The sequence below is a fragment of the Rutilus rutilus genome (assembly GCF_951802725.1).
Source record: "Rutilus rutilus genome assembly, chromosome: 9".
NCBI lineage: Eukaryota > Metazoa > Chordata > Actinopteri > Cypriniformes > Leuciscidae > Rutilus > Rutilus rutilus.
Window position 1 is genome coordinate 7,067,728 of NC_140223.1, and position 23,682 is coordinate 7,091,409.

The following is a 23,682-nucleotide window of genomic DNA, read 5'->3' on the forward strand; positions in this document are numbered from 1 at the left end:
ATTGCATAGTGATTATAAAATGTAGATCTGAGGAAAGATAATGTGTCCCTTTCCCAACAAAACATTTTAGTTAATGGTAAAAGTATTTTGATAATAATGAAGTTACTGCTTAAATATGTATTGCCCAATAAAATATGCGATAGTTGCACATTCTATTCTAAATAAAATCTAACAACAAAGATATTTATTCAAACTTTAAAACAATACTAACTGGCCCTCATTTGTTTATTAAGAAATCACACACATTAAAATAATTAGTTTATTTTCATCATAAAAGTTGCACATGACAGGGTGGACAACAAAATGACAGGGTGGAACTTGGCATGACAGGGTGGACAGATGCTTTAATGGGTGAACTAGAACGGGGGAACATTTTAAAAACAACAGGACCTTCAAGAAACCCTCAACCAATATAGAAGAAGGAGGGGCCTGGCTCAGGCTGATTTTCAGGAGTTGCAAATGTCCACCCTGTCATGAACCATGTCCTGACATTTTTTGGCTAAAGTTAGTATTTAATGAGCACATGGTGTGAAGCAGTAAGCAAAGTGATTCACTGTTGAAGCTGTGCACTGTTTAAAATGTATATTTAGAATTTCTGAAAAGTTTTTATATTAATTAATATTTCACAATGACAGGGTGGACATGTTAAGCTTGACAACACGCAACTACAAACACAATATGATGAAAATTAGGAAATATAAGTGTAGATACTTTCTGTGTGTGTTGCAGATGTTTTAACCTCCACTGAAGAAAGACCAAATGGGGGAGGGGATGTCACTGAGCACATCAGTTGGTTTCTTAAAGGGGAGTTTACCCCATAATGACAGGGTGGACAGCAATTTCAGGGACACATGCAAACTGCTTAATATTATTATGAAAATAAAATATAAATAATCAAAATGACTTAGTTTATTAAATAACTTGCTGAGGACAATAAGTACATTAAAAAAGTATTTTAATTTTATGTAATTTAACACTTTTTACACTTGCCAGAATCACATACATCCAATCAAAGAAAATGGTATAAAATCAGAAAAACACATTTCAAGAGACGTATCATTGTACTTGTATGTGTGTAAGTGTTTGGCCATTTATAATAAAACCTCAGAATTTCATTATTTTGCATTATGTTCATGATGACTGAGCGATTCTGATGAGGACACCAAAGGCACTTTATAGTGATATTGACCCCAATAATAACTTGTTTATGGAGCTGTTACATCAAATCAATGTCATAATGTGATAATGCTCATATGGAAAACAGCACTTTTGCTTGTATATGTTGCTTGATTTTATGATACTTGCCTGTATTGATCCTACATATAATTATTTTTAAAAAGAGAGAGAATTTTTTTGGTCCCTATATCTTACACGTAACAGATAGTGAGACAAGAGAGAGATAAATTACACTAAATTACTTTGGTGGAAACTAAAAAAATATCATTCTCACTTAACAAATCAAACATAAATGAATTTAACATTTTTTTCTAAATGTTCTCTTTTGAACTAAAAGCCTGAAAGAGTTGTTCTGTGCAGTCTTGTGTCCACAATTAAACAGGAGCAAACACAATTGAATAAGTAAATGTCTTGTGCATTTATGTGAAACAATGATAAAACCTAATTTGATATGGTCTGTACAGTGGAAATGCGGTTAATGATTTCTGACTGACAAATAATGAACAAATCAAACAAATGCAAACAGGTAAAAGTGAAGCCCCTACCGGACAGAGTCTGTATTTTCTGCTGCTGTTCAGAGTCCAGCAGTGAAAAACTCTTCTCATAAACACATATTAGACTTCTCATCTGCATAAATCTTCAGGTGTGTGATGGATGTTTGAGGCTGGGATCGAACTCTGGTCTTCTAGTGCAGTGTTTCTCAACCTTTTTTCAGTCACAGCACCATTTGAAAATGTAAAAGAAATACACAAACACTAATACCAACATTCTTCAAAATATCTTCTTTTGTGTTCAACAGAAGAAAGAAACTCATACAGGCTTGGAACAACTTGAGTGTGAGTAAATGATGACAACATTTTCATTTTTGGGTGAACTATCCCTTTAATACTACTGTTTTCATTTGGAGTGGACTGTTTATTGTAGTCTGCTTTTTGGTTTATTGGTGAGTGTTTCTACTGTTTTCTCTTTTTAAAATTGTGCAATTTGCTTGATTTATGAAATGTCCTGTTTAATGCCTTACTGTATGTATTCATATGCTTTTATCTGGCACAATGTATAAAGGCAATAAACACTTAAATCTTATTCCTGGATTCTCTTTGTATGTTTGTTTAAAATGGGGTCATAAAGAACATTTTCATGAATGGTTCTACAAAGAATCTTGTAAAGTGACAGTACAAAAAAGTTCTTGCAGTACAAAAAACAAGGCTCTTTATGTCACTAAGAAAAAAAAAAAGGTTCTTCTCACTGTGAAAACGCCGTTTTGGTTATTTCTGGCACCTTAATTTAGCTGAGATAAGATATCAAAAGATAAAAATATCATCATAATAACCTTGTCTGATTCTGAAATGTTGCCATAGCATGTAGCTACTACACATTCAACAGTTCAACCAGCTCACCAGAACTTGTTTTCAACACTTCTATTAATCATGCATTGTAAATTGATAAGTCATGATATCAAGAGACGTATCCAAAAACTGATTAGGATTTGGGGGTTTGTTCAAATTTGGGATGATGAATTGGAAATAATTTTGTCCAGGATAAAGAATAAACATTATAATATTCAACAGTTCCAACATCTTTATCCAAGCTGAACTATAAGGTGACGCTCTTCAGCTTCATCCACAGTGGAAGAAGTACTCGGCCTCTGACTGATCACCTGAAGGAAAAAGAAGATGTTCACATTCGTACAACAATGGAAACCTGTACATGGATTAAATCTGAATAAACAATGTGCATCACTTGATCAAAGCATTCAACACTGGCATATTAAATCTTACTTGTTTGGTAGTAATCGTACACTTTAATCACAGCTGGCTTGAGATTCTTCACTTGAAGAACCTGTTTCATTTGTATCTGGTAATTCACTGGAATATTTTGTGTGATCTACAGGAGGAAACAAACTCATCAGTCATGGACATTATGGATAAAACGTTTATGAATCAACATAAGACATAAAATCATATGAATGTTGCTGTTTTCTCACCTCCTTCAAATACACAATGACACGATCAGCTTTAGAATCGACCCGTTCCACAGGGTTTCTGTACATTCTGAAAAACATTTTAAGCTGTGGAGAAAAAGTGCTGGTTAATTTCTAAAAAGAGAAACTCTAGAAATGTGTAAAATTTTGTGATGAATCACTCAAACGCACCATTGATGTATCAGCTTTGAATCCAGATAAGAGTTTAATATCCACAATGACCATGTTAGTCCTTTCCTGTAGACCATCATATCTGGAAAAGAGCAAATGAAAAGGATCTTAAATGCCTCACTTAAAGTCCTCCTGTGGTGAAAATCAAGCTTTTAATGTTGTTAATATGTGTATGTGGTGTTTTTAATATGCTTTAAGACAAACCACGTGAAAATTCACAAGTCAACACCATTTCTGAGTATTTTCTCCTTAAAACTGCAGTGAACCAAAGACAGTCTCAAAAACACGGTTTGAAATTGCTGGTGTTTCTGACGTCACAAACTACCTTGTAACCAATCAGATCAATGTGTGATCGTCAACGAGTGGATCTCTGAGCTACTGTGAGTGAGTGAGTGGAGATGTAAGAACAGATTTTCCTGCTAAGACAAAAGCTGAGATAAAACTCACCCTTGCAATAAAGCAATAAAACGCACCCTGGACAGAAGATCGCACAGGACATCGTCCTGTCCAAACTTTTCTCCTTCCTTTTCTCTGCATCCCCCTCTCCCTCCCCTTCCTCTCCCCGCGAGTCAAGTCACCAAAAGTTCACTAAGAATGTCTATCACATATGATGTATCTTGTGAATCTATTGTTTTCCTTTTCATGTTTGGTATCATTTTAAATGTCTCAGTGCGATTGGTAAAATGGTCTTAATTTCATTGCAGTCATTGGTTTAATGAGAAAGATTGAGAACTTTAGGAGACCTGTTCTCCTCTTTGGGTGGTGTCTCTTCAAGATATCTCCCCTCTCCTCCGAAACCAGGTGTTACCCCCTGGGGTACATGAAGTGACCCAAATCAACCCTAAAAAATATTGAAGGGTATTAAGGGTAGGTGACAGAGCAGTCTTTGGGAACCTGTAACCAGGGAAAACCCCCATGTATTGCTGTGTCAGAGTTTTCTCAAGTCTTACACTTGGAACACACTCACACACACACCACTGTGTGTCTCTGTCAGGAATACATTGCTTACTTTTAGAGTCATCTTTGAGTAATTTATGTCATGTATTTATTATTTCTGAATTGGCTTTTAATCACTTGTGTAATTGGCATGATACATTTTTACCCGACAAATAAATGTTACATCTTGATTTATACTGAAGTTTTCTGAAATCATTATTTTAGTAGACTATGAAGAGGCTGGTGCTACCGCAGCTCTGTGTCCAGGATAGGTCAAACTAAAGGCGCATATGAACGGAGCAGTAGGCACGTCATTTGAAGACCTTTTGATTTCTGTCTATCACTGACTTGGCAAGTTGTATGGAAGTGGCTAAATCACTTTTTTGTATGAGTGAGCAATAGGCAACCAACTAAAGAGGTATTAGCAAACCCTGCACCCTCTGACCAAGATCAGACTGGCGAGGCTGTGTCCGTGAGATCCACGTAAACCCGGGGCGTGTGACTCTGTGCGGCATTGGGTCCCTTAATGAATGACTAATTGAAAATATGGGATCTAAATGACTTCATAATCAATATTTATGATTATTTTCTAATAAGAAACACGATCTAAATTTGATTATCATTTGAAATTGGAGTCAGATTAAGCGTAAAGCTAAAGGAATATTGAAACTAAATTCCAATAAATTAAGTGAACTTCACTGGAGCGCTAAAAAGACATACACGCATTATCCCTCACTGTAAACCCTAACACTCAAAATAATTAATTGGTTTGAGTAGGACAAACTTAAATTAAACTAATTAGTTCAGTCAAATTCATTTTTATGAGTATTTAGCACTTTCTTTTTCTTTCAAGTTCACAGAACTGATATATTTTAAGTAAACTGAACTGTTTCATTGTTTTGAGTTTTATGAAATGATTTATTTTAATTTAAACAAACTTAAGTTTAACTGAAACGGCTGGGATGTCTATTTCCCAGCATGCTTTGCCGATGGCACTTGAATGGGAAAGTAAATGCTAAAATTAAAATTTTTTGTGCAAGATTAATGTTAAGTGGGAGATTTAATAGTGATTAATGTTTTGTTATGCTAATTTAGAAGAATTTCTGTTAATGTTGGTTTTAGGATAGTTACCATCATGGTGACAAGTGGTGCATGCGGCTTGATTTGAGAGCAAATTAAATCTTTATATTGTTGTACTCATACAGCAAGTGCTGTATAACATACTATTGTTAGCATGATAACATAATAGTATGTTAGTAAACTAGCTTGTTAAATCTAAAAGTTAATACTAATGAAAGTGTTCACATTGAGATTACATGAAGGTTTTAAGTTAAATGTATGAAATAGTGTACTCTGATTTTAATTGTTCTTAACTTGAAATCTTTAAGTACAAACTTAAAATCTTAAGTTCTGCTTACTTAAACTTTGAATTTCAAAACTTAAAAAAAATTGAGGCAATCGATTGCCTTACATTTTTTGAGTTCTGCTAACTTATTCGGGTTTACAGTGCTTCGCCCAGGCCGTTGGATTTCCGTCGTTGGGCCAATGGGTGATCTTTACAGAGGCGGGGCTCATTTACATATTCATAGAACCGCGTATACTAAATGAGGCAAGGGTGTAGAGTTACATTCAAGCTATTTTAAGGCATGAAGGAAAAAACGTTTAAATGTTATTTTGGTGATCAAAGATGAGTTTTAAGGGATACAATTATTGACTACAGGGGGACTTTAAATACAAATTCTCTTACTTGACAGTTAATTTCAAAATGAAATTTTGTCCCAATGTTTTGCAATCTCCCTCAATCTTAGCATCAATGCTCAATGCTTTAGCTTCAGTTGGAGTGGGAATGTTGTAGAACTGAGCCATCTGAGAGAGTCAACACAAAGAAAAACACATTCATAAATCATCTCACAGCAGAATAACCACCCTGACAGCAACATAAAGGCGGCTAAGATCCGGCCCACATCTGATACGCGATGAATCCACATGTACCAGATGTGGCCCGGATCTGGGCCGACACTATGTTGCTGGTCTGGGCATAAAATGCCAAGAGAGAAAGTGAGTGTGAGTAAATGAAGCTGAACGCACTACAGACCTGCACAGACACACAGGTTGAGCCCTTCACTTCAATGCTGTATTTGGCTGGAAGTTTCTGCAGCTGCTTCTCCTGGTACAGTAACTTGTTGTCCTGATTGACATTAAAGTGGAGAGTGTCTCCTGCTGACCGTACCGTCACTGTGCTGGAGCCGTCAGAGCTGAACACTTTGGTGGCGTACAAAGACAGAGCCTGAAGAGCCACCACTGTGTCCTGGGAAATAAATGTGTTCAGTAATGCCACTTTTACTCATTCACACCAGCAATAATGTGTTTGATTGAAGAGGTTTGAGTAACCTGTGTGGAGGAGAATCCTCCATAAGCATTCTGCTGCTTCACAAGCCAGCTAACAATCCTGTTAGCATAGCCCAGATCAGCTGTAGTGACTGAATCTGCAGTGAGAACAGCAAGCAGCACATATGAGCTGATCTCCACTGCCAGAGAATCAGAGTCATCAGCAGAGCCAGACTGAGACCAGTGGAGAGAAGAGCCTTAAGGACAAAAGACACACGTGTGACTCAAGGAGCATGATTAAAACAAAAAGGTAACACTTTAGAAAACTGTTCCATCATTAATGAATAACTACACAAGAACAAATGAGTAACACACTATTACCATTCTAGTTACTACTATTATTATATCTGTGGAATACTTGATTCTGATTGGTCAATAGCACCATCCAGTGGTGTGTTATTGCTCGACAACAACCGCTGAAAACACAGGCTTAACGGGCTTTCTCCATGGAAGTTTTGCTTTTGGTGAGCTAATAAAATATTAAAACTCAGTCGAATCAATATTTTGTGTACGGTTATTTAATTATGCCATCCAGTCTCGTGGACTCGCTCTCTCTTGTTTCATTCAAACGCAGATGCTGTCATTTTGCGACAATTTTTTTGTACACTGTTGGATTATTAGACAACAAACAGGTCCGTTTAATTTCAAATCAATATCTCTTATCCCCATAATTATATATGTGGTGAAATGCTGTGTAATAAGTAGTATGACTGTATACCGTATCTCTTAAATGTCCGTCTAGTTTGAACTTGTTGCGCTATCAATAGCTCTCACCGCGGAACCTTTGCGTTTAAAGTGCTAGTTAAATATTTTGAATCAGATCAATATTTCGTGTCTAATCATTTACTTAGTCGTGTAATAAGCGGCATAATGCACATTCAGTTGTTATCTCAGAATAAACCCCTTCTGGCTCACGCAAGACGCTCCTGATCACCCTGTCGGGTTTATTCTGACAGGAACAACCAGCTGGATGTACATTATCCCATACTTAACTAACAAGAAACTCTGATTAATGAATTAGTAAGAAATAGTTGAATGTGGTAGTTCACTCTTAGCTAATCAGTAACTACTACTTTTTCATAACTCACAGAGGACTACAAAGAACTACTGTATACAGGTTCATAATTAATGTTAATAATCCATAATGTATAATATAAGGTTATGGTAATCCACTAGTAATGACTCAAATATTACTACATCCTTCTAAAGGAACTAATAATAATTTGGATCAATATTCTAAAGTGAAGATCATGGGAACACGCTAGTAATGACTAAAGTTTTACCAAATCCAAAATCGTACAAAAATCTTAAAAGCTTACAGTTACTTATTAATTACTAGAGAGTTATCATGCTTTTTTCACTTTAGAATATTGATCCAAATTATTATTAGTTCCTTTAGAAGGATGTAGTAACACTTGAGTCATTACTAGTGGATTACGGTTACCTTATATTATAAATTATGCAATATTCATGTTAATTATGTACCTGTATACAGTAGTTCTTAGTGGGAGGTATGAAATAAATAGTAGTTACTGATTAGCGAATAGAGAACTACCACATTCAACTGAGCCCTATTACTTACTAATATGTTAATCAGATTTTCTTGTTAGTTAATAGTATAGTTACAAGAACGTTAATAGTGTGTAACTCATTTGTTCCTGTGTAGTTATTCATTAATGATGGAACAGTTTTCTACAGTGTTACTAAAAACAATAGTACAGTCATAAAAGACAACAGAAAGTCATCAGAAACAAACCTCTTACCATCTGAAATAGCAACATCTTCCAGTTTCTTGAAAAGCCGCTGTCGAGTGTCCGTGTCTCTAGCCAGACTGAAAGTGTAGGTGAGCAGGGCAGTGGTGTAAGTGTTATTGACATTCTCAGTGACGGACCTCAAGCATGACAAACCTTTACTGACGACAGGATCCTGTGACAAAAAAAACACAGAGGAATAGACGCTGTGAGTGTCATTTTTTCTATGAGTTTATACCATGTTTCCTACAGATGAACTTACTGTGACTGGAGTTTCCAGTTCAAGCAATGATGCAGTAATGTAGGCAGTCATGGTCACATCATCATTCACCCCACCCTAGAATTTATTAGACATAAAGGATAAATAAATCAACACACTCAAACCACTGAAGGAAAGTTCATCTAGACAAACTGTGATGTTGGCTTGAGAAAGTCTGAATAAAGACGATAGATAGAGAGATAGAGAGAAGATGACAGACCTTCATTCTGTTGTTGAACAGTGTTCCCTGTTGGATAAAACAGCCGTCTGAATCCCGTCTGCTTATTAACCAATTCTTTGCACTCTGAATAATTTTTGGATCAATAAATATGTATTTCTGTGCTTTGCCAAAGGACCTCAGCACAAAGGTAGTCAACCTGATGGTGTGGAAGATATAATTAAAAAAATGTCATGAATGAATGTTCAATGAATTCCATCCACCATAAATCTCAAAAAGTGATTTGAACTGAGACAATTTTTTAAATGTGTTAATTGGGTTTATTATTGTATAGATTACCTTGATAGTATTTCTGTTTAGGGCTGGGTACGGAGTACGATAGTTTTTAGGTACCGACCGAATTGCTTTGATACTATCGAGTATCGAAAAATGACTTCTTGTTCGGTACCAGATTTCGATACCTAAGGGTTAACTCGTCAACATCAGTGAGCCAATAAGCACTAAAAACGTACTCGGTTACTAACGTAACCTCGGTTCTCTCTAGAGAGGGAACGAGTACTGCGTAAGTCTTACACTAGGGGAAAATCTCTTTTCCGCGAGATACTGAAGCCAAAAATTATCCTTAATTTTGAAATAATGTAAAACGCGTTGCGGCAGCATGCAGACACAGGCGAGACGGCTCGCGCGCCTATTGGCTGCCCTGCGGCAACTGCAGCAGCCTATCGACAAGGCCCTATCGTCACCGAGACGGGCGTGGCCTAGGGCTATAAATGTAGCTTCGAGAGGCTGGCTCACTGGTTTTTCATCGCCGGAGCGAACCAGAGCGTGTGCAGGCACGGCAAGATACGCAGTACTCGTTCCCTCTCTAGAGAGAACCGAGGTTACGTTAGTAACCGAGTACGTTCTCTTACGAGAGGTTCTCTCGTACTGCGTAAGTCTTACGCTAGGGGAACACAGTGTAAAGCGCCATGCATGCTAAAGATCCCGCACCAAAGTCCCAAGGGCAAGTGCCCGGGCTCATATAGTACATGATCATAAGGGACTCACAGAAAGTCCAGGAAGAGTGGCTAGAATAGCATCATTCCTATAATAATATAACATCCTATAAGGAACAGTTATACTGATGATGTTTCATACAGTCAGGGCGACCCCCGGCCTGAACTGACGAATATAGTGGGTCTTACACACTGCCCATAGAGCTGCGCGATCAATCAGCGAGCGTTTGCTCAGGCAGTTTCAGTATTCTGGGCCGAACACATCGGGCCAGACAGTACCGATTTTAGACCGAAAGCAGCCTAGCCTGCAAAGCGGGAACCTCTAGGTTATAAAACCTTATAAGTGTAGACGGGGAGGCCCAGCCTGCCGCCATACAGATATCTTGCAAGGCAATCCCATGTAGCCACATTGGCTATGAATCATGGCTCATTGAATCAGAACATAAACGCACATTCCTTCTTGCTGTCCCACTCTGAACCCCCGAAGGTAAATCAGTTGTGTTGGCTCCAGCTAGTCAGCAATAAATGGTCCTTCGCGACACTTTATTGCACCTTGGAGGATAAGTTCTGCATTCCAAACCCCCCTTCCCCTCTCTGGACCACAGAGAGATAACGAAACTTGAAACTTTCTACACACACACACACACACAAACATCCTCCTATAGAAATATAGTTTTAATGTATGTAACTCAGATTTGGGTTTGACCTTCCTGTATGCATGTTTTATTAATTTGTTTGATCATATAATTATGATTTTCTAGAGGTGTGGTTTTGAAATGTATTCTTTAATCAATAGTGTTTTAGTTAGAGAAGGTGCACTAACATTCTCTGGCAATCCCTTCCCCCCTGTGTTGAACTGTGTTTTATTGCCTAATGGAATGTCCAGCAACAGAGATTTTAGGAGTGGAGCAGAGTTAGTGTTAATCTTTAACCCTACTTAAATCCTACATTTTCCATATGTATAACCATTGAAGAAATATGTAAACCTGAATGTAATTTCTCTTTTCCACGATTGTTCTTCTCTGTGATGGGTTTTTGTATTCTTGTAAACCTTAAAGGAATAATGTTTCAGATGTGCACCCTGTTGCAATCATAGATATGCCATGTGGATCTTTTTAAAAGTCCAATTTTCATTTCCATTTGTAAATGTACATCACATTTTGGGTTAATCTTATTCCTAGATTGTTAGTAGAACTCTTAATGCGTATTTTACAGAATAAGAAGTAAGTTCTATGCCGTAGCTTTTAAACATACCAAATGTGGTCTTGAATTGAACCTCCATACACCCGTAGGAAAGATATGGGTACCAAATTATGATAAAATGCATTTTACTGCAGTTATAATTGTTTAAAGTAGAAATGGCATGATCCTAAGACTGTCATAAAACATGCAAATCGAACTCCTAAGTGAGACAAAGGAAATTTCTCCCGCCTGGAATTTCGCGTTCCAATTGGCCCAAGCGCCAGGGAGGAGGGAAATTTCGGTACCCTAGAAAAGCGGAACACTCCGCGTTCTGTTCAGTTGAGTTCGGTATTTTCTTTCGTCTTGTTTGTTCCTGCTTGTTCGAACCCTCCTCATCAGGGAGACCATCAATGGCTCCCGTTTAGGGGGCTTTATATTTTCTTTTCTTTAAGTCTTTTAGTTTTGTTTCGTCTTCGAACTTCAGCCGACAACTTCAACTCAAAGGAAAAGACTCTGTTGAAAATCCCGCGGCGCGCGCTCCTCTTCATTGAGGACGTGCACGAGCACTGCGTCTGAGGAAATTCCTGGCTCCATGGGACCTAGGGAGTCCTCATCTCCGTTTTATTTTCTTTACTAAGTTTTATTTTCATATTCGTTACTCCCTCCACAAAGGGAACTGAACTCTGAATCATGTTTCTGGCCACTTCACGTTTCAGTGAACCTTTAAACTGCGCGCGAGTCTGCTCGCCCCGAAGACACGAGGAAACACGCCCCGCTCTTAAAGGAGCTCTTCTTCAGCAACAAAGAGAACCATTTTGCAAGATAAGTTTACTGAACTTTTAATGTGATTTGATTCCTTGTTGTCTCTCAAGGTTACTGCCTGTGTTTTTGCCATGCTGAGATCATCTCGGTGATCTCTCTCATCCTGAAACTTTAGTTTCACTTTCTCCCTTCCTCTCCCTCTCTCATCTGTTATCCGTTTAGTCGTGTATTTTGTTTACGTGTCCTGTACATACATATTTACTCGTGTAAATTGTAGAACTTGTATTCCTTAGTTCGATGTAGTATTAGTCCAATTATTAAAAAAACCATTATATCCTAGATTGTCTCTGTATAAGTGTTCATTGTACAAGTCAATGAAATGATGATCGAGCTACGCTTTACAAAGGTGCTACTGTTAAGTAACCTACATTTTATAAGAACAAGAAGCTAATTTTCTTGGCCAGAAAACATAGCTTTCTTCGAATTATAAGAAAGAGATAATTTTGTTGAGAAGTTGATGGAATTAATTTTACGACCAGTTTGCGGGACAAACAACTGTTTAATTAATACATTAATTTCCCTTAAAATTATTCTGATTAATTGATCTGAAAGAGGGACATTTTGGTATATTAATGATTGAATTATAATTCATTGTAATTGAACATTGATGTATACGAATAAGTCTAAATTTCAGCTTCAATAATTTATTAATATTGTAAGAATATAGATGAATCAACCCGATTCATAATTTTGATTCCCTATAATCATTTGAGCTAAGTCATATTCCTTACACCCACTAGACCAAGCCCACGACGAGGCGACACCTCTCGTGGAGTGCGCTCTGACACCTAATGGGCACTGCAAGCCCTTAGAGGCATAAGCCAACGCTATAGCATCGACTATCCATCTGGATAGACTCTGTTTCGACACGGCAAGTCCCTTAGAACGTCCGTAGAGTGAAACAAAGAGCTGCTCTGTCTGTCTGAAAACAGACGTGCGAGACACGTAAGCCCTTAATGCCCTGACCGGACAAAGGAAGCTGGCGTCCTTTTCCTCGTTAAAGACCGGCAGGGCAGACAGGGAAATCACCTGAGCCCTGAACGGTCTGTTGAGGGATTTAGGAACGTACCCGTGCCTCGGTTTGAGTATGACTTTCGAGTCATTTGGCCCAAACTCCATACATGTCGCGCTCACTGAGAGCGCTTGTAAGTCCCCTATGCGCTTTACTGAAGCGAGAGCCAGAAGAAACACTGTTTTGAAAGACAAGTGTTTGATATCTATTGATTGGATTGGCTCAAATGGGGCACCTTTCATGGTCTCCAAGACCGTAGAAAGGTCCCATATGGGAACTGAGGGAGGTCTGGGAGGATTTAACCTCTTAGCTCCTCTAAGGAAGCGAATGACCAGATCGTTCCTTCCCAGTGACTGACCAAGCGTTGGTTTTGAAAACGCTGCTATAGCCGCCACATAGACTTTGAGCGTGGATGGGGCTCTGCCCTCATCCAGTAGCTCTTGTAGGAAGGAGATAACCTCCGTCACTCCACAGTCTTGGGGTGAAAAGCCGCGTGCTGTGCACCAGCTAGAGAACACAGACCATTTTGAGGAATAGAGCCGTCTCGTAGAGGGGGCGTTTTCTTGAGACGCAAACAGGTCTATTTTCGCTCTGCCGAAACTCTCCCACAGCAGTTGAACTGTCTGCGGATGTAGAGACCATTCTCCTGCTGGAACATTGTTCCTGGACAGTCTGTCTGGTCCCACATTCAGGTGGCCAGGCACATGCGCTGCTCTGAGCGAGCGCAGATTGTGCTGAGCCCATACCAGGAGGTGTTCCGTTAACCTGTAAAGGTTTCGGGATGTGATGCCTCCCTGGCGATTTATGTAGGCTACCACTGACATGTTGTCCGAGCGGACCAAGACATGGTGCCCTGCTATTCGGGGACGAAAGCGCCTCAGCGCGTTGTCGACTGCCATCATTTCCAGGCAGTTTATGTGCAGAAGCTTTTCCGGTTCTGACCACTGGCCGAAGAACGGTCTGCCCTCGAGCAGCGCTCCCCATCCCGAGGTGGAGGCATCCGTAGACACCACCTTCACACTCGAGGAAGTCCCCAGGCTTACACCTGACTGGTACCAGTCGGTCGCTCTCCAAGGTATCAGTGCTGAGATGCATTTTTGATCGACCTTGAGGCGAAAAAGACCGGGAGTTCACGCTCGGCGCGGTACAGCTGCAGCGGGCGCATGCGAAGCAGACCCAGCTGAAGAACTGCTGATGCTGCGGCCATGAGACCCAGCATCCTTTGAAACTTTTTGAGCGGGACTATAGTGCCGCGGCGGAAGGTTTCCGTCATGCGCTGAATAACCAGTCTGCGCTGCGGCGACAGTCGCGCTGTCATGGACAGCGAGTCCAGTTCTGTGCCCAGAAAAGATATTCTCTGACTGGGAGACAGTGAACTTTTCGCCCAATTGACTTCGAGACCCAGATTCTCGAGATGCTCGGGTAAAATGGTTCTGTGTTCTATGAGCTCTGAGTGTGACTGAGCTAGAACCAGCCAATCGTCCAAGTAGTTCAAAACTCGCATTCCCCGAAGTTTCAGGGGAGCGAGGGGAGCGAGCGCGTCCATGCACATCGTGAATGTACGGGGTGCTAGGGACAGGCCAAACGGTAGGACTGTGTATTGATATGCCTGGCCCTCGAAGGCGAATCTCAAAAATCGCCTGTGACGTGACGCTATTTGTATTTGGAAATAAGCATCTTTCAGATCTATTGACACAAACCAGTCCCCCTGGCGAACATGCGAGAGGATTTTCTTGGTCATGAGCATTCTGAACCGGCGTTTTGAAAGCGCTTTGTTCAGCTGTCTTAGATCTAGAATGGGTCTGAGACCCCCGTCTTTTTTCGGAACCAGAAAATATCTGCTGTATAGCCCCCCTTCGCTCTGAGCTTGAGATAAAGGCTCTATGGCCCCTTTGCTCAACAGTTTCGCAATTTTGGCACAAAGTAGATGTGCTACTTCTTTTTCTACCGTGGTTTCGATTCGCGCCGCACAACGGCGGGGGCGTCGAGCGAACTGTAGCGAATAGCCTCTTTCTATAATGTTCAGCACCCATTCTGATACCCCGGGAAGCTTTGCCCACGCATTTGCATGGATAGCTAGGGGTTGAATGAAATCTGGGCTCTGGCCGTGACATAGTGGCGGTCGGAGAGCTTCGGTATGCTGTAATATAGACACCGCACTTGCAGCGTTAGAGGCGGGGGGTGCGCTGATAACAGCGGGCAGTCCGCCCGCGCTCGACTCTCTCACGGCGGCGCTTTTTACGGCGCGGCATCACAGCGGGGAGTGCAGTCTCGTGGAAGGCTGCCAGGCGAGTCCTCAGAGTCGCCATCACAGATGAAAAATCAGTGAGCCAGCCTCTCGAAGCTACATTTATAGCCCTAAGCCACGCCCGTCTCGGCGGGACGTGACGTATTAGGCGCGAAGCGCCCCCATTGGAGCTGACGTCACGATAGGGCCTTGTCGATAGGCTGCTGCAGTTGCCGCAGGGCAGCCAATAGGCGCACGAGCCGTCTCGCCTGTGTCTGCATGCTGCCGCAACGCGTTTTACATTATTTCAAAATTAAGGATAATTTTTGGCTTCAGTATTTGGCTTCTATCTTGGAAAAGTTAGTTGAAGAAGATGTGCCATGCGGGACGCATGGAGTATTTATGTCTATTGCTGTAGCTGTTGCAAACAGAAAGTAAATTATTAACTTCAACTCAATTCATGTAGTAGGATGATTATTATGGAAGATATTACAAATGGATTTCATAAAATTGGTATTGAAACAAGTATCATTCAGGAACCGGTATTGAAATCAAGGTATCGGTATCGGTATCGGTATCGAAATTCTTTGAACGATACCCAGCCCTATTTCTGTTTAACAATAGTAATAGTGAGAATATATTTACCATGTATTCCCTTTACCATAACCACATGTCTTGTATGATCCATCCAAATGCTTGTAGTTCATTTGTCTCTGGTATCCTGTTTAGTGTGATAATGGTTAACACTTCAACAGTTTGTTTGGGTGACTCAATGTGACATTCAGGTGTGTTGAATAATGTATAATTTGGTATCAAACCGTCTCAGTATTTTCTTGACATGATTTTGTCTCTCACCGCTCTGCAGGAAGCCTGTGGCTCTCTCTCGGATGGCCGAGGTGAGCTGCTCCGTGTTCTCCAGATACTCCAGAATGTAAATATTGGGAGAAAGAACAGCCATGTTTTGCTCTCCACAGCCGTACGGCATCCGTAATAATCCGTGAAGGTTCCTCAGTGCACGACCCAATATGTCGCCTGTAAACCATACACAAATGACACTCACTACATTTTATAAGTCTAAAGCCAATCTCCTCATTTCTGCTCATGTTTGTAAATGTTACCAATGACTGAAACAGAGGATCTGGCTGATCCCTCTATCACATCTTTAGGAAGAGTCAGAGTCACTTCCTCTGAGAGACTGTCACCTATGAACCAGACAGACAGAAACACATCAGTGATCAGCAGAGTAACGCTATAAACATTTTAATACCACCTGTGAAGTCCCAATAATAATAATAATAATATAATCACAAACAGGAATTATTGTGATTCAAGCACTTTAGAAAAGGGGAGAAAATAGCCACAATTTCAAAATTTGGCACAGCTGAACAACTAAACTACAGTTGTCATGAAAGGCTGACAAATTTCAGCTTTCTCAATTAAAATGTCCGATACATATGAGTATATTTTAGCTCCCTCTATTAGTCCTCAAATTTGTTGTGTCCTCAAAATGTCCTCTATGCAATGTGTACTTATTTTCATGAAGTTTGTGTTTAGAAGACAAAGAGGGTTGCAGCATTATCAGCGCTTGTACACCAAAACATCTGAAATATCTGCAGACTAACCCTTTGGACACAGTAACCAGCTGTGAGTCTCTGTCTTTTCAGTTCCTTCCGCCTGCAGCAGAAATCAATCACATCAACACATCATACATAAGCAGCATTAAGATCATGAGTAAATGATGACGTGTGCTGACCTGTACGAGCAGACTTCGTGTGACCGTGTCAATTTGTCCTCTGTCCGGGACGCTCACAATCTCATTGTCACACACAGTCTGGGACGCCTCTGCCTCTGCACTGACTGTAATATTCAAGACTCCTACAACACAAGACAAACGTGAATATACAACTGAGAAACAGACGCGTTTCCATTACCCTTCAAATTGAGCAAATTGAAAAATACAAATTAAGTTTCCCATTGTAAACACGTCCATTTCGGAAAAAAATCCCATTTATTGGTATAAACATTTATATGCTACGCTTTTGCGAAATTGATGCCGCTTACATTAACCAATGTTATGCGACTAAAACATCATTTTTTCATCTTGTGAGAAGCCAAAATTATGGCGATGGATGTTGGTAGGTTTACGTATATCGCAGCCACTGTCGTCATTATTTTTAATCGAAGGAGACGTAGGCGTGTTATCCAAGCTTTAATGGCAAGGAAAGCCTCTTATACTTTAAGGAGCGAAATATTTTGTAAAATATTCCTTTTTCGAACAGCCTGAAAAAACCTCCTCATGCGAGCATAAATACATTTTATTTTCAATGGAAGTTTTTGCGAAATTGACGTCTTTCCAATGGGTGTATTTTCAATTCGCATTTTCAATTCGTGCAATTTGAAGGGTAATGGAAACGCGGTGAAATTGCATGTTTATCATTTACATTAACATCTTCCCTTGCCAACAATGCTTGGATAACACGTCTACGTCTCCTTCGATTAAAAACAATGGCTAGAGTATGGAAGCAGATTAGTCTCAAATATAATTCACGCAAAAAACATGATTCACAAATGCGTAGACAATTTCACATGCATGAAACCTAATTCACGTGCACACAAAAAAAATCCACGTGTGTGAAAAAAATATATATTCACAAAAAGCAATTCACATGCACAAAATAAAATTATATACTCATAAAATACATTTCACAAATGCAAAACACAATTCGTAGATATACAACTGTGCACAAAAACCTTTGAATGTTTAAAATGTACGAGTGTATCCTTGCATTTGAATGTGCAAATCGTCATTCACGCACGAATCGCCTTAGATATGTGTGTGTGAGTTTTTGAGACTTTGCTGGCAGCATAACACTCGTAACACAGAGCAGTCGTACTCTTTAGCCAATCAGATTTAAGCTTTTCAATCGACCAATCAGTATCACGTGAGGGCGGGCCTACCTACATGTTACGTCATCAGCTTTCGACCAGTTCATGGCTGAGCAGAGGTAAGTGCAGTTAATCGTTCATTTCTGTGTTTAGAAGTTAGAGATCATTTGAAGCAATAGTTTATTAACTGCTGTTTAGTCCACATGTGAATATAAACATTTATTTTTAGTATTGATGGATTTTCATGTCCTGTCAACCTATGATAATGTATGTAATGACGTGCATATATAGGAGACATGTTTTGATCTGCATATATTATGTAGTTTTATTGTTTCAGATTTCCAAGACAGATGATGTATGAAGTTGCAGACAACCAGTACTGTGATCTTACCATTTCTACTGTAATTCTTTGAAAACAGTCATGTTGCAAGCCATCCATTTTGACAGTTTCAACAAGTGGTTGAAAGTGATGCATTGTTACTGTTTTAATTTGTCTCCTGCGACTATATGTACACGCTTTGGGAATAAAGCCTTGCTATGCATGCATTATTAAATGTTCTTGTAAGAATTAAAATTCAATTTGAAGTTTCTGAATCCTTTGGGAATAAAATATATAAAATGACTTGATCATGATTAATGTTCCTGTTACATATGAAGATCATGAACTGACAGTCTAAACTGTGAAGCACAATATTCAGTACAGAGAAATATACGTCTCTTCAGGAGTTGTGAGATCCAGTCAGAGTGTACTTTGCTTTTAGAGTATATAAATATAAGTGCAATACATCAAGTGAAAAGTTAAAAAATGAATTGTGTTCCGTCCGGTCATCAGTAGACCTCTCTGTTAGGACATATAAGATAAAGTACTAAAACCCTATAGTACAAGAGGTGCAGACAGATGACGTGGGAAATTAAGTGATGGTATTTGAATAGAGTTTACGGAGTAATCTTAGTCGGATAATCTTAATTGCCTCTCTATGATAAGTACCTTTGTCTCATCAGCATAAAATCAGATTTGCCTATTTTACTAGGCAAAGTAAAATTAATGCTTCACAATATTGTCCTGAGACCTTAAGATGACAATAAAAAACTTTATTTAAAAACCTTGCGATGACAATACAGCACAAAACATAAGGAAATGCATGTTGAATATATTGCTAACACTCTACAATAAGGTACAATAACTTAGTTAACATTAGTTCATGTATTAAATAACCATGAGCAATACATTTGTTGCTGTGTTTGTTAATCTTTATTAACGTTAGTTAAAAATACAGCTGTTCATTGTTAGTTTACAGTGCATTTACTAATGTTAACAAGATTTTAATAAAGTATTAGTAAATGTTAACATTAACAAAAAATAATAAAGGCTGTTCACGTGCAGTTCATTATTAGTTCATGTTAACTAATGAAACGTTTTAATAAAGTGTTACCAATTAAGACATAAATACAAAAAAAAAAAGTATAAAAGAGAATTAAGAAACAACATGAATTAAGATGTTCGTGACTGCTATGTCACACCAAAGGTGAGTAATCCTGATAAAATGCAGGGAAACAAGTGTTAATAATAATTTAACATCATACACAAATGGCAAAAACACTGGGTGCTCATTAAAATAGGTCTATTCACTATTTAAAGAACAATCTCGATGGGTATTGACCACAGATGATTGTTTTGCAATCATTAGCGTGATTGTAGCTGTGAGAGCTGTCTGTACCTTCAGCTAAAATACAACAAAACAAGCATCATTCTTCTTCATTTTTGACATGATATGGGACATCTGATTACAACAACACTTGCTTACATCAGTTAATAGTTCATAAACTATTGCTTCAACTGATCTCAAACTTCTTTAACTTCAGTTAACACAGAAATGAACGATTAACTGCACTTACTGCTCAGCCATGAACTGGTCGAAAGCTGATGACGTAACATGTAGGTAGGCCCGCCCTCATGCAGTGGCGCCTCCAAGGGGGGGCCAGGGGGGGCCACGGCCACCCCCAAAATGACACTGGCCACCCCATTGGCCCCCCCAACCAGAAAGAGTGGAGTTTTTAGTATAGTGATTTTATTTTATAAATTAACATAGTTATTAATGAAACACTATATTAAAAAATTTAAATAATAAACTTGTATTATATGAGCTGTATAATACGCTCTCAACCCCTCCCCCTCTTTACGTGCATTGCGGCAACTTCGCGCACTTTACACGTGCAGCCGCCATAGCCGCAATACCGCGAAGCACATGGATGGTTCGTTCAAGTTCAGGAGGATCAAGCAAGAAGCAACGCAGGAGAGGAAACTTAATGTAAGTAAAACTTGGTTTTCGTATGTCATATAACAATTCTGTCATTAATTGCTCACATTCGTGTCATTTCTAAACGTGTAAGACCTCCGTTCATCTCCAGAATGCAAATTAAGACAGCAGAGTATGACGTTCAAGGCCCAGAAAAGTTCCTAGATGATCGAAAAGGTAGTCTATGTGACATCAGTGGTTAAACTGTAATTTTACGAAGCTACGAGAATACTTGCGCAAATAAAACAAAAATAACAGCTTTATTCCACATTTTCATCTCTGTCTGCGTCACTTGTGTTGGTGGTGGCGCTGACCGACTCGATAGATTTCATACAGCGTGAGTCTTTCAATTACATTTAAACAGCTTTATTGGCATGACAGAAGCACATTTTGCATTGCCAAAGCATACATAGGCATGGAGAACATATAACAGAGTCTTTTTCTCCGTGTGTAAGTTAAACAAGGCACGGCTCATGTGTTCAATGTCATAACGCCTTATCTGGGTCGGACGGCACCGTGTGCAAATATCCTGGTCCACGCTCCAGTCCAGTCGGTGGCGCCGGCGGTAATGCACCTGTAAGCTGCTTGCCAACAAATCACGAAAGCAACAGCCCCGGCGGTGCCACACGCCTGCGTCATGGTGCGTGCGTCACGCGCGCTTCCACAAGTGACGCAGAAGAGACGAAAATGTGGAATAAAGCTGTTATTTTCTTTGATCATCTTGATACTTTTCTGGGCCTTGAACGTAGTAGTATGTTACCCTTGCTGTCAATGGGAGGGTCAGCTCTCGGATTTCATCAAAAATATCTTAATTTGTGTTACAAAGATAAACGAAGGTCTTAAGGGTTTGGAACAACATGAGGATGAATATTTAATGACTGATTTTTCATTTTTGGGTTAATTAACCCTTAATATTACTCCATCAATTTGTCTATAAATTATTGCAGATTTGGGTAACATTTAATGCACTGTCATTTGCTCTAAGGTTACAAATGTAGAACAGTTAGTCAGTGTTTCCCATTAATTTATTAGACTATTGTGACACGTACTATTTTATTAATGTATGTCTAAACAACAGAAACAGAAAATATGCTATTTAAACTCTGACTGGATATTTTCACACAAATATAGGGTTTATGAATCAAAATGAAGAGGAAGGCAGTCAACATATCCACCTTCTTCAGCAAAAGGTCTGTACATTCTGAGAAAGGTGATGAGGCAGTTAGGATGGAGGACCAAGTCCAAGAGAGTACAGAATGCAACAGACAGCAGCTGGAAGAGACGGACAGACAAGAGACGGACAGACAACAACTGGAAGAGACAACTGCACACACAGACTGTGACCCATCAGGTACGGACTGCTGTGCTGCACTCACTAACAGCACACTTAGCAAATATTCCTGAAGGTGTTTAGGCTTTTCTCAGGAGACCTTAACAAATGTCCAAGGGGGTCTTAAAATAATTTTATATTTTTTTCAAATGAATTAAAACAAGTAAAAATAAGGATATTTGTTTGCATTTGGCTTTTTATGACATTTTGAGTAGAAATTGTAATTGTGCCTTGAATTTAAAAAGATTGGTAAGCACTACTTTATTTAGACTTTAAAATTGTTCAAATCATTTGTAAATATTTTAAGTAAACTGGGGAGATGTATCTAACATAAGCATTAAATAAATCATATAATGAATGATCATATACTTAACGAATTGCACTATTAATGCTGCTTTTTGCTCCATTATAGATATATCAAAATCAAGAGATGAGGATCCTAAACAGCCCCATCTAAAGCTCTTTCCAAGAACTGCCCAGGGGGATAGAAGACGCTGTTTTAAAGCAGAATGGTTTAAGACTCACAAATGGCTTGAATACTCTCAAAGTAAGGACTCTGCTTACTGCTACGCGTGCAGACACTTCTGTCTTCCAAATTCTGGTGATTCAGTCTTTACATCTGTTGAGGGTTTTCGAAACTGGAAAAAGGCCACTTACAAAGATGGAGGGTTTGCAGCGCACACAAAATCAGAATCTCACATCAATGCAATGCTAGCATGGACAGAGTATAAAAGATCAGCTGCAACCAGCTCTTCTCTGCTGAACTCTTTAAGTAATGAATACGATAAACTGGTCAAGGCAAATCGTGAATATATAAAGACAGTTGCTGAGGTACTGCTACTTACAGCAACACAGAATATAGCTCAGCGAGGCCACAGAGATACGGATGGTAATAAGGGTAATTTCCTTGCTATAATGGAATTGATCGCTAAACATGATGAAACGGTTAAAAGAAAGATGTCAAAACAACACAATGCAACTTACACAGGTCACGGGACACAAAATGAAATTTTGGATTGTCTTGCTGAAATGGTCCGTTCATCTATAATAAGGGAGGTTAAAGAGAGTGAATGCTTTAGTGTAATGGTTGATGAAACAAAAGACGTGAGTAAGAAAGAGCAAATGTCGATGGTCTTAAGATATTACTACAGCGGCACAGTACATGAAAGCTTACTACATTTTGAGGCTGCGCAACACTTGGATGCTGCGGCTCTAACAGACAAAATCATTCAAAAGCTTCAGCTTTATGGCCTTGATTACAAACATAATTTAGTAGGCCAAGCATACGATGGTGCCTCAGTAATGAGTGGGAAAAACTCTGGGGTACAAGCACGGATTAGAAAGGAAGCTCCTTTGGCATTCTATGTGCACTGCAATGCGCATTGCCTAAATCTTGTACTTGTGGACACTGTTAAAACAGTCCCTGATGCGCATTGTTTCTTTTCACTGCTTCAAAAGATGTATGTCTTTATATCAGGGTCTTACGTCCACCAAAAGTGGTTAGATGTTCAGAAGCAAATGTATGAGGGGCCACCTCGTGAAATGCAACGACTATCAGACACTCGATGGGCTTGTAGATATTTTGCCTGTAAAACTGTGAAAGACAGACTACCGGCTATCATCAAAGTACTTGAAGAAATTTCACAGGAATCCAATGGAGAGAGGGCTGTTGAGGCACGTGGTATATTAGCTCAAATTGATTTGAAATTTGTTGGACTGCTCGTAATCTTCACTCAAGTTTTTGGAGATGCAAAACACTTGTCTGATGTTTTACAGTCCCCACAACTTAACCTTAGCACTGCCATTGACCTTGTTGGTTCTCTTATTGAGACTTTTACTGACTACAGAGAGAGATCACACTTTGAGCAGATCTGGGACAATTGTATGAATCTTGCCCAACAGTGCAACATTTCACCTTTAACTCCAAAGCGTGAAGTAAAAGTCAGCTCCAGACTAGATGGACATTGGGTTACCTCTCCAATAGTAAACAGACAAATGGAAATGGACAAAGACACCTTTCATACATCCACATTTATACCTGTCCTTGATGTTCTGCTCTGTGAATTAAAGAGAAGATTTTCTAAAGACAAC

At 39.3% G+C, this 23,682-nt stretch overlaps 1 protein-coding gene across 4 annotated transcripts in view; it reads right to left on the reverse strand.

The window, feature by feature from the left end:
• Window positions 1-992: 992 nt before the first annotated feature.
• The window catches only part of LOC311296615 (alpha-2-macroglobulin-like), a 44,380-nt gene continuing 21,690 nt past the window's right edge, over window positions 993-23,682 (reverse strand). For 3 of the 4 annotated variants that reach the window (XM_084418460.1, XM_084418458.1, XM_084418459.1), the window contains 15 exons: window positions 16,832-16,953; window positions 16,701-16,752; window positions 16,197-16,280; window positions 15,934-16,110; window positions 15,724-15,799; window positions 8,883-9,039; window positions 8,666-8,740; window positions 8,416-8,578; window positions 6,656-6,849; window positions 6,360-6,572; window positions 6,012-6,130; window positions 3,329-3,410; window positions 3,161-3,244; window positions 2,955-3,060; window positions 993-2,833 (listed from right to left, as the gene is read on the reverse strand). In XM_084418460.1, the coding sequence (XP_084274586.1) occupies window positions 2,793-2,833; window positions 2,955-3,060; window positions 3,161-3,244; window positions 3,329-3,410; window positions 6,012-6,130; window positions 6,360-6,572; window positions 6,656-6,849; window positions 8,416-8,578; window positions 8,666-8,740; window positions 8,883-9,039; window positions 15,724-15,799; window positions 15,934-16,110; window positions 16,197-16,280; window positions 16,701-16,752; window positions 16,832-16,953 (1,745 nt within the window). In that variant the 3' untranslated portion in view covers window positions 993-2,792. Of the gene's footprint in view, window positions 2,834-2,954; window positions 3,061-3,160; window positions 3,245-3,328; window positions 3,411-4,075; window positions 4,170-6,011; window positions 6,131-6,359; window positions 6,573-6,655; window positions 6,850-8,415; window positions 8,579-8,665; window positions 8,741-8,882; window positions 9,040-15,723; window positions 15,800-15,933; window positions 16,111-16,196; window positions 16,281-16,700; window positions 16,753-16,831; window positions 16,954-23,682 lie in introns of those variants that run through there. The other variant, XM_084418461.1, reaches the window with a different exon arrangement.